We start from the raw sequence: 10,492 nt of genomic DNA on the forward strand, positions 1-10,492 counted from the left end.
ATCCAATGATGTCTCTGTATTATGACTTGACTATCCTTATAATTAAATTTGGAAGAGTTGTGATAATATCATATTTGCAAGGAAAAGTACAAAAGGTCTCAAACCTATTGCATGATACTAATTCAGTTCTAAACCTTTCGATTATATTAATTCAATTATAAACATTTTCAGTTGGTATTAATTCAATTCATCCGTTTAATTTAGATTGGAAATTATTGACATGTATGCTAATTGTCCTATGTGACATGGCCAATGTTAGTGTGGATTTTTAAATAATTTTTGAATTTTTTAATAATTTTTCTTTTTCATCTTTCTTTTTTTCCCTTCATTTTGGCCCGCAAGGGTCCTGGCCTTTTGGAAAAATGAAGACTCTCTCCCTCTTCATTTTTTTTTTCAAATTTCGCTCCCTCTTTTCCTACACCCAAACTTAAATCTGCCTCTAGCACGTTGCTTCCACCATTCGTCACCTCAAGAACCTCATCAACGGCTACAATTCCTCCAAGAGCCCTTGCTGATCACAATTATTGGGTCCAAACTCAACTTTGCCTCCATTAAGTCACCATTAGGACCCCCTTTAGCCATTACGATTCCTCTAGGAGCCTTGTCAACCACGGTGTTTCCACCCAGGAATCCTCCGTCCATTGAGACGATTACCTGAGCATTTCCCATTAGTAATCTTACATTGACCAATCTATTAAAGTTCATTTCTTTTCTATTGGATGTCGAAGAAGAGTGGAATGCAAAAATTGTCAACTTTGCAAAGAGTTTTATTAAATTCCCAACTTACATTGGGTGATGCTCAACTAATCATCTCAATGGACGAGGGATTCTTGAGCACATACACCATGACTACCATGGTTTCCGGATGAATGGTAGCCCTCGATAAGGCTTTTGGAGGCAACAGCAGAGGCAGATCTTAGTTTGGGAGCGAACTTCAAAGAAAAGTAGGAGAGACACAGAGAGTGTCCTCCATGTTAAAATGAAGAGGGTGAGATCCACAAGGACACGTGGCGCCACATGGCGTTCATTGACCGGTCCGGCTTGCTGTGACGTGGAGTGGCCGGACCGCCTAATATTTTCCTCCCAGAAAAGGGGGAGGCAGCCGGAGCTGTCCGGTCTTCTTGAATCAGTCCTTCGGACTAACCAGATCCGCACCTCTCCGAAAACCGGGAGACTTCCCAGTGAAAACACAGTAGAGAGAGAGAGAGAGAGAGAATGGCGGCGAAGCAGATGGAGGAGATACAGAAGAAGCTGGCGACGCTGAACTACCCCCGCGCCAACGCCCCCGCCCAGTCCCTCCTCTTCGCCGGCATGGAGCGCTACGCCCTCCTCGAATGGCTCTTCTTCAGGTCCCCCTTCTCCCTCCCTTTCTCGATCCGTCGACCGGATCGAAGAACCGTTCCGCTCGCTCACGCTTCCTTCGCCGGAATTCCGCAGGCTCCTGGGCGACAAGTCCCCGTTCTCGCAGCAGAACCTGCAGGGCGACCCCATGGATCGCGACGAGGAGACCTCCCGCATACAATGTGCGCCCCCTGCCCCCTTTTCTCCCTCCCCTCAAAGTTTCGCCATTTCCATGCTCCCCGTCGTCCTTTCGTCTCTGCTCTTCGTGGGCTCTCGAGCGTTTCCTCGATTGATTTCGGAATAAGACCCTGCGGTTCACTAGGCGCGTTTTTTCACCCCTTTTTTTGAATTGCCCAGATTTGGCGGAGATCGCGAAGTTTCTAGGCATCACGACGACCGTCGACACGGAAGTTATACAGGTCAGTGGTCACCTGTTTTGATCGATTCAGTGGCTCTCAGAACACTTACCTGCATCTTGTTGATAAATCGATCTACCACGTCAAGATTCTCGTGTGGAGTTGGTATGATGATGTAGTTCTCTTTCTCCCCCACGCGAGAAAATGCAGAATTAGCCTACCGTGGGTGCTCTTGATAGACTGGTTAATTAGTACACAAATGAGCAAGTTCTAAAATTGAATTCCTAATGCATTAGACAGTACCCGGAGTAATGACGCAGGGGGAAGGCTCACAATTATCGTTGTGTAGTTAATGCAGAAAAATTGGAGACGTTCCAAATTATGTGGCATTGGGAGGTTACGAAACAATTCTGAATTTTTGAAGCATGTTGAAGTACTGGCTTTTCCATAGATTAATCCATGCATTGCAAAGTTGGTCATACAGAAGCAGTTTGTGAAAAATTGTACTGAGATGATTGGGAGATGAGGAGAGGTGACTGTCGATGCGTGCACATGGTTATGCATGCTTGTGCCTATGTTGGAGTTGTCCATCCTCAGACATATGCACACTAGGTGTGTGCATGCACATGTGGATGTTGGGTGAGTGCATGGACATGGATGATGCATATATGCTATTAGTGTCTGCTGTCTGGATTTGCATGTTGTGTGGATGTGTGTTCAATAGCTTTAGCGTGCTAGGCAATGAGGAACCTGTACTTTCAGGCTAGCGTGCATACTTCTTATTGAAAGAGCTTGGCTTTCCACTGGTGATCTATTAAATATATGTCTAGGGCTACACAGTCTAAACAAAAGAAGAAGAGGAGCAAAACCTTTTCTCTCCTGGTGGGTTCGCTAAATGGATCTTGTTGTGTTTTTAGTTTATAGTGCATCCTCTGACAGATAATTCATTTTAAAGTGATTATTCATCTGGACATTGGTTTCTTCTGAAGGATAGAACATGCGAATATCTTCTTCTATAAATGGTAATTACTATAATACCTAGCATTGAGAAGAGCACGTCGAGATATAACATGTTGCCTCAATTCAATTGTATGAGTCTGATTGAGAATCATTAGATTTTGATATTGTCTGTCTGAGGGTTTAATTCACTAAATGCTTGGAATATACTGATCTAGGACTATATGAACAATAATCCATTCTATATATATTAAGGAGCATCATTTATCCATTTTAAATTGGGTAAACACAAACTTCTGGTTAAAGAATCCCTGGAATGATTGTTGTTGCATTTGTCTTCTCTAGTAATTTTGGCTCAGCGACATTTGAAGTACTTCTATTTTAGCTCCTGATGAATGAGATACGTTTTTGTTGCAGGGAAGAGGAACTTATGAAGATCGCACTGAAATGCTTCAGCTAATTGTAGATCTTGTTGAGGCGAGCATCTATGCTGATAATCCCGAGTGGAGGTGGGCTCTGTTGGTTGATGTTTACTGGATTTTAACCCTAAAATAACTGTCTCATGAGATTATTAAGACACTTGAAATTAATTGAGTTCTTCTAGAAATGGACTATCCAGGCATTGGCACACTCATCTGTAGGGAATATGTACAAGTTCATTTTATATGGATGCCGACTGAATGTTGGAAAAATGTCCTGGCCAGCAACTTCATCTTCTGAATTGGTGTCTGTTATTGTCTTTTGCAGTGTGGATGAGCAAGCAGCAAAAGATATTCAACTAATAGATTCTATTGCAGAAAAGCAAGCTCAGATTTTTTCTGAGGAGTGCAAGCTCTTCCCTGCTGACGTTCAGATTCAATCTATATATCCGTTGTAAGGCATCCTCTTCTTGTTCATGGTGTGTTACAATTTTTCTGCTGCTACTAGAAAGCTGTTCTTCCGTCCTGAAGGATGTGGTGAACTGTCTTCTAGTTTCATTTTTGCAATTACCTCCTAATAACTAAAATTGTTGCAAATAACTAATTCAAACTTGAAGATAATGAGCAGTACTCTTGTGTCTAATTTCAGGTCCCTTCCAATGATCATCTATCATTTTTAATTCTCCCCTTATTTTTTCAATCATGGCAATTGTCCTCTGGGGCTTTCAGTTTGTTACAAGTAGTCGACGAGTTGAGGTTGTCTTTAAATTTGTCTCAATTTTTCAAATTCTCTCAGTTTTTATGAAATAGGGTTGCTGATGTCAAGTTCGAATCAGACCAGTTGTATCAAGTGTGAATTAACAGTTTTATCAAACAATTATGGTGTTATATATTGACTGAATAAGCAGTCCAAGAGTGTACTAATTTGACATTGCAATGAGCATAGAGTCCAACTTGCATCTTTTACACTCAGCGTAGTAAGTGAAGGCAATTCATGAATTTATTATTTTTAAGAAGTTGCATATGGTTGTTTTGACTTTTTTTCGGTTCTTAGCCTCTATTACTACTTGTTAACTGTGTCCCATAGTTTTATGTCTGAAAAAGAAATAAGACATCATCAAGGAAACCATAAATTGAATAATAGGTTATCTGTCTGCACAATTTAATTTCAGTAGGCTGATGGCAAAAGTTGGAAGGATAGGGAGGACATTGCAGGTCTTTGTAGTTGAGGGAAAAATACCATTATGTAATGGGGTGTTTTTGGCATGTAGGCCTTGGAGTGCCAATTTCAGTTTTGTGGTAGGCTTAAATGGGTGGAGGGAGGATAGGAAAAATTGAGACTGGGATAAATTGCACCTGATGCCATATTTGAGCAGGGTAAACTGCGATTACCGCTTAGTATTGATGAAAAGAACATTTGAATGAAACTTTGTCAGTTGCATGTATTGAAATTGAATTCTTTTAACCAAAGTTCATTTGCAGGCCAGATGTTTCAGAGTTAGAGACAAAGCTTTCTGAACAATCAAAGATACTCATGAATCTGCAACAGAAAGTTGATGATTTAGCATCAAAGGTTTGCCTGATATCCTTTACCGTAGCCATTCATTTATACATTTTTAATATACTTCACATTATTAGTTTGTGGAACAGCTCCCTGGTTACTACTATCCTATGTGAAGTTTCTCTCCTCTCCCTCATGCAATTGTGATGAATAATGTAATACCATAGACGTTTGAGTTCTTGCCTTTTTTATTGAGGATGAAGTTTCTGTTTCCACCATTAATCCTTCCAACAATGGCCTGCTTCAACTACCTGGCTTTCAGAGAGTCAAGGTTAAATGCATCTTCTAGGCCCTCAACATATCATAGGCTAGGAAAGGACTTTCTGCACAAGTAATTATGTATGTTGTACTTTTTGGTGGCTGACTCTTATCTGGTACAAAGTTTGAGTTCAGCTACACTGCTCCTTGTTGGCCTAATTAGAATTGCTAGGAACTAAATTTAGGTTGTTCTATCCTTTTAACATGTCATTCAAAATTTTCATTCAGATATATATATTTTATTTGTTCCTGATTACAGCAGCATCATGTGCCTAGATCAATATTTTTTTTTTTTTTTTTGACAGACCTAGATCAGTATTTGGAAGTGTCTATTTTTCATGTTTTCCTGGATATTTCTGACTTCCTCATTTTTTTTTCAGTTTCTTCTTCTTAGAGACACTTCTAGAACATTTCTCAGTCATATTTCTTATGGTGCTCATTAGTATTTAAATTCTCCCTGTAACCTTTTTGTTAAGTCTTATAGATATTTGTTTGTCTCAGCATGCTTACAACCCAGATGAGGAGTACACAGAAGTTGAAGCGCAACTACGAGCACATTTGGAATCTTTTCTAGAAACTGCGAGAACATTCAATATGATCTACACGAAGGTTTTCATAATTTCTTGCCTTAATTTGATACTTTAGATTTCCTAAGCTATTTTTCGAAGGTGGCTTCTTGTGAGGGACACATCTGGTGCTACTTTTCTGTTTGTAGGAAATTCGCCCTTGGACACACATGATGGAGGTGCCCCAACTCCATGGGTTTGGACCAGCTGCTAATCGCTTATTGGAAGCATACAAGATGCTTCTGAAGGTATTCGAATGCTTTTTAAATATAGGCTCTGATGAAATCTCACATACCCTCACTTCTTTTAGCTGCATTGAAGTCCACCATCAGATCTTCTCAATTAATACATTAAGTGAATCAAGAATTAAATGTTGATGAGGTGAAATTGTAGAAAACTTAAAAAGCCCTCAGTTTTGGTTTGCATGAAATATTCATTGAGTAAAAGTTTTCTTGTTTTCTAGTGATATGCTATTTTCCTAAGATACACAGTACTCTCCAATCAAGGACAGGAAAACTTTGTTACAAAAAGAAAAAGAAAAAGAAGAGGACAGGAAAACTACCACCAGGGATAGTTTTTATATGGCCTGTACTATCAGAGATAGTTTAAGCATCGCATTAGATGAATTAAGATACCTACTTTTCTTGCATTTGTGTTATCCATGTTAAAATCACATACTATGATTGTCATAGCTGGCCATGGAGATAATTTTGAATCATAAAATCTTAAGAGAAGCCTTGTGTGGGTTATGTATAAGCTTGTTGATATATTCAAACTTTTTGCATGTTTTCACATGTTGATTTTGCATCAAGATGCTCTCTCTCTCTCTCTCTCTCTCTCTCTCTCTCTGATTTAAAATTTTGTATGTGCATGTAGACAAAAGTTAAGAACTTTCAACTCTGAAAAAAGATATTTGTTGTATACGCTTGCATTTCTTAATGGGATGTCACTTTACCTAAGAGTAACTGATTGATAGTGTTCAAACTCTGAGCTTGATTAATATTGTGTACCGAAATTTCTGCTAAGGTAGTGGTTCTGTCAGTTTGGTAGGTTTCATTATTTTCTATGACTAACTTATATCCTTGATATACTTAGCATCCCTTAAGCATCTTTAACCTTATCCATCAATAAAACTTTCTGCAGTTCCTTGGTAACTTGAGGAATCTCAGAGATTCATATGCAGCTCTGGCTGTTGGGTTGTCTGAAACGGCTTCTGGCGAACCCTCCTCTGTCACGAGAATAATCTCAGAATGTGAATCTGCATTAACATTCTTAAATCGTGACCTCGGTATTCTTTCAGCCTCCATTGCACGTGAAAGAGGGGAGGGTGTGCTCTCATGATTAAGTTGTCTAGTGAGAAGTTTCTCTTATTGTTTTGTGTTAATGAGTTCTAAATTGCACCACCTTATTCCTCTTTAGAAAGAGATCCAATTTCGTGCTTGAGCAACCACATTTGTACAGTTGGCGAAATTGTCAATTCCCTGTATATTGGACTTGCTGCTCGTTGGCCTAAAGAAGAAATGGGTGGGTTTGATTTAAACATGGTTTGTCATATGTTATGTAGATATTTGGACTACGTTTGTGAGAACTGCTCACTATCACGCATTAGAGCTTGTCGTGACAGCACTTGCCAGCTCCGGCTTTGAACGGGAGATGGGAATATTAGGAATACACGCCTCACTTTTTTATTTCAATATTGCTGTGCTTCTTCTATTTCTTGAGTCACAAGTTTGCATCTGAAAGCTGTTTTCTTCGGAGGAAAACATTTTACTGGAAAATGTTTTCTTCATTTGGAAAATGACTTAACGTAGATAAGAAAACTTAGGTTATAAACTAAGGAATATACCTTCTTAGTCAGAAATGTTGGAAGTCATTTTCCAAAAGAACAGAGAAGACGTCTTGTCGACTGATTGGGGATGGGTTTACCAAACTAGCTTCTTCCATGAAGCAAGTTCGACTGGAATGACTCATCTCCCATTGAAGCAACACCTATCAAACGAAGCATGTAAATCAAGCAATGTACCGAAGCGCTCCAAAAAAGACAATTCATTCCTTAAGAGAAAAAACAAATTAATTTCATATTTTGAAGAGCGAAAATTAGTCTCCCTACTCATTTTTGTATTTTCAACCTCCAGAGGAAAACAAAGTCAAGTTCTTGAAAAATACTTTTCTAGAAAATTTTTTTATTATATTGTATTTTCATCAAATAAACAGAGTCAAGATATTAGGGTTTTTTGTAGTAAAAAAATTAGTATGTGGTACATTTGTCGAGTTTGGAGTTTTCCGTGATATTAACTCAATTAAAAATGATTGAAAATTCATATGAACTAGAGAAAGAGAGGAAGAAAACAAAGAGGGCATCTACTTTTGAGAACGTGGTGAATATTATTAACGGCCGAGTACATAGGATATGTCCACACGATCCTAAACCATATGAATTAAAAAGACGTGCCCTAAAAGAAATCAGTTCGAGGTGCAATCAACAGGCTTGAAGGACAACTTCGCGTTCTGAATGTCGTATCCGATCAAGTAGTTTATCTGCGCCAAGTTGCCGAAAATTGACATCTCGGCCGGTCTGAACGAGAGGCATATGATGCCGTCGGCGACTTGAACGAAGGTGTTCCCGGAGTTCAGCTCCACGTCTGCGCCCTTGAAATGGAAGGTCACGGTCGGAATGCTGGGCTGGGCATCTGACCCGACCTGGAAACAAAGGCTGAGGACCTGAGACGGGTCGCTCGCCTTGGGCAAGTTAACGGCCTTGGCCAGGGCATCTTCAATCTGGGAGTAGAAATCCTGAGGCAGCAGTGTCAAGGTCGTGCCGGAGTCGATGATGATGTTGCCTTCGTCCACGGAAGGGGAAGAGCCATCGGATGGGAAGTCTATTTTCGTCTCGCCGACGCTTACCGCTTCTAGGGATAGGTAGTAGAAAGTTTTGGGTCCTTTTGGATTAGAGGAGTGGTGACGGCGCCGTCGCCCGTGACCCCGGCATTGGCCCCGAAGTTCAACTTGCTAGTTTCATTCGAGAAAAGGGGCACCAAGCAATAGGAGAATTTCCCGCCGGTGGCAGTGCCCAGCTGGGTTACGAGGGAGGCGTCGCCACCCCCGAGCCCGACAATTCCGTCCACTTGATTATTGAAGGTCAAGTTGTTGTTGTGACCACACCCGAAGACCAGCTCCGGGAAGCTCACTGGCCGGCCGGAGGTGGACCCCAAGGTGATGGTCTCTGTGGCTAGGTTTCCCTGAGTGTATGATTGATCATTGTAAGAGTAAGAGTACTCGCAAAGGCTCGCTCCCCCGCCGCAGGAGGTTTGGTCGATCACTTCACACTGTGACGTTTGGCACGAGACCTCCTTGTACGTCGAGGACTTGCTCGGGTCAAAGAGGGGGCTCGCTTGCTCGAAGCAATCCGTGCACGGCTTGCACTGCGTCCATATGAGGTCGCTTCCCGTGTCGGCGTACCCCAGAAAGTCGACGGGCGGGGTCCCGAGCGACACCTTCATAACGTACTCCCCCTTGGCGGAGGTAATCACCGCGGAGGGGGTGTCCAGGGTGGCGCCACCGGAGTTTAGGCTGAGACGGTGGGCACGGGAAATGGACCGGCGAATGGCATTGGCCACTTGTCGATACGGGGTGTCGGCCGGGTTGTAGTAGGGGGACCTCGGCGAGTCGCGGTGGATCAGCTCCGTGGTGAAGCCATAATCAGAAGCAGATTCACATAGAATTGAGAATGCAAGAATCAAAGTGAAGGAAAGAAGAGAATGGAATTTGAGAGAGGCTTCCATTGGGAAAATAGTGGATTTGAACCGTCCACTGGGTCCTTTGGCTGGGGCATCTATCTAAATAGGAACGTTGTGCAAACGATGGAAATCTTGAGGGTTGATGATTTTTAGCCTTAATTGGTCGATACATTTCTGGATCGTGATCCAAAATATTTTTAAGACAAGAAAAAGATTGACCTTCCCTAATCGGACGTCACTCTCCCTACATGCATTGCATTTCAGTGATTCTCCTTTCTCGCTCCCAGGGCATATAATCAATCGGCAGAACCCAAATTCTTGCAATGTAATAACTTAGGAAGAATTACCTAATAAGTCCTCAATCTATTATATAGATACCAATTTAGTTCTAAAAATTCTCGATTTTGTCAATTTAAATTTTAACCTTTGAGTGAAATTCAAATTAAATCCTTACGAATAATATTTGCCAGAAATTGTTGACTTGGTGTGTGTCACATAGGATGGCTATGTCGGCTATTTTTAATGAAAATTGATAGAGATGACTACATTTTCGCACAAAGGCTTAGAGCTAAATTGATAAATTCGAAAAGTTCATAATTGAATTGGCATATTTGTTATGGATTTAAGATTGATTGAACCATTTTTCCTAATAACACATTATATCTCTTTATCATTCATTACGTAAAAATAAGACATAGTATATGGCATTATAAACTCGTAGATAGCCTATATATTGTATCATACGACCACAAATCATGAAAAAAAAAAAGCATACGCACGAACATGTCACCGCTAAGCAAAGGCCATCAACCATGTTAATGTCCTCCAAATCAACCCTCCGACCATATAATTCATCGATGTGTGAGAAGGGAGGTTTGTCCACATTTGTGTGTATTTCGAAGAATATAATTGTGAGAGAACTTTTAGAGCAAGGGAAAAAGCATGCGGATACATGGAATAATTATCGGACATGCTCTAAAACATGTCAAACTCATGAACTTAATATTCAAAAACTTTCATTTCGTGCATTTGAATACTAAAACTTGTGACTTTTGGTCATGGTGAATTCTTCCTTCAAGGAGAAGATGGACTTATAAGGGCGCGCGTGACAAAATTTCTGTTTTAGAAATTGATTTCCGGCCAGAAATCAATTTTTCAATTTCTATTCCCTCGACAAGTTTCTGAGCAAAAACTCGTTTGATAACGATTCAAAATTTCTATTTTTGAAACAGAAATTCGTTTGATAACAAAATAAAATTTATATTTCTAGGAATAGAAATTAATTAGATAACAACAT

The 10,492-nt window shown here is 40.5% G+C and overlaps 2 protein-coding genes across 2 annotated transcripts; one reads left to right on the top strand and one right to left on the bottom strand.

Annotated features, from left to right (window-relative positions):
• The first annotated feature begins 1,048 nt into the window (after positions 1 to 1,048).
• LOC104444531 (AUGMIN subunit 7) lies at positions 1,049 to 7,149 on the top strand. Its single transcript, XM_010058220.3, has 9 exons — positions 1,049 to 1,349; positions 1,438 to 1,523; positions 1,699 to 1,760; positions 3,072 to 3,163; positions 3,402 to 3,527; positions 4,556 to 4,646; positions 5,394 to 5,501; positions 5,608 to 5,706; positions 6,602 to 7,149. The coding sequence occupies exons 1-9, from the start codon at positions 1,216 to 1,218 to the stop codon at positions 6,797 to 6,799; spliced, it is 996 nt and encodes a 331-aa protein (XP_010056522.1). The 5' UTR covers positions 1,049 to 1,215; the 3' UTR covers positions 6,800 to 7,149.
• Positions 7,150 to 7,921: 772 nt separating this feature from the next.
• On the bottom strand, positions 7,922 to 9,240 carry LOC104446424 (aspartic proteinase CDR1). Its single transcript, XM_039313456.1, has 2 exons — positions 8,440 to 9,240; positions 7,922 to 8,236 (listed from the first exon to the last, which is right to left on the bottom strand). Exons 1-2 carry the CDS (start codon positions 9,238 to 9,240, stop codon positions 7,922 to 7,924), a joined length of 1,116 nt encoding a protein of 371 aa, XP_039169390.1.
• Positions 9,241 to 10,492: the final 1,252 nt, after the last annotated feature.

The sequence above is a fragment of the Eucalyptus grandis genome, chromosome 5 (assembly GCF_016545825.1).
Source record: "Eucalyptus grandis isolate ANBG69807.140 chromosome 5, ASM1654582v1, whole genome shotgun sequence".
NCBI classification, from domain to species: Eukaryota; Viridiplantae; Streptophyta; class Magnoliopsida; order Myrtales; family Myrtaceae; genus Eucalyptus; species Eucalyptus grandis.

What these genes read in the sequence shown, in the direction of transcription:
- LOC104444531 (XM_010058220.3), top strand. Translation starts at nt 1,216, where the DNA reads ATGGCGGCGAAGCAGATGGAGGAGATACAGAAGAAGCTGGCGACGCTG. An exon ending in TCGACACGGAAGTTATACAG is followed by an intron (nt 1,761 to 3,071) that starts GTCAGTGGTCAC and finishes TTTTTGTTGCAG; the next exon opens with GGAAGAGGAACTTATGAAGA. An exon ending in TCAATATGATCTACACGAAG is followed by an intron (nt 5,502 to 5,607) that starts GTTTTCATAATT and finishes TTCTGTTTGTAG; the next exon opens with GAAATTCGCCCTTGGACACA.
- LOC104446424 (XM_039313456.1), bottom strand. Translation starts at nt 9,240, where the DNA reads ATGGAAGCCTCTCTCAAATTCCATTCTCTTCTTTCCTTCACTTTGATT. An exon ending in ACTTCGGGGCCAATGCCGGG is followed by an intron (nt 8,237 to 8,439) that starts GTCACGGGCGAC and finishes TTCTACTCCCAG; the next exon opens with ATTGAAGATGCCCTGGCCAA.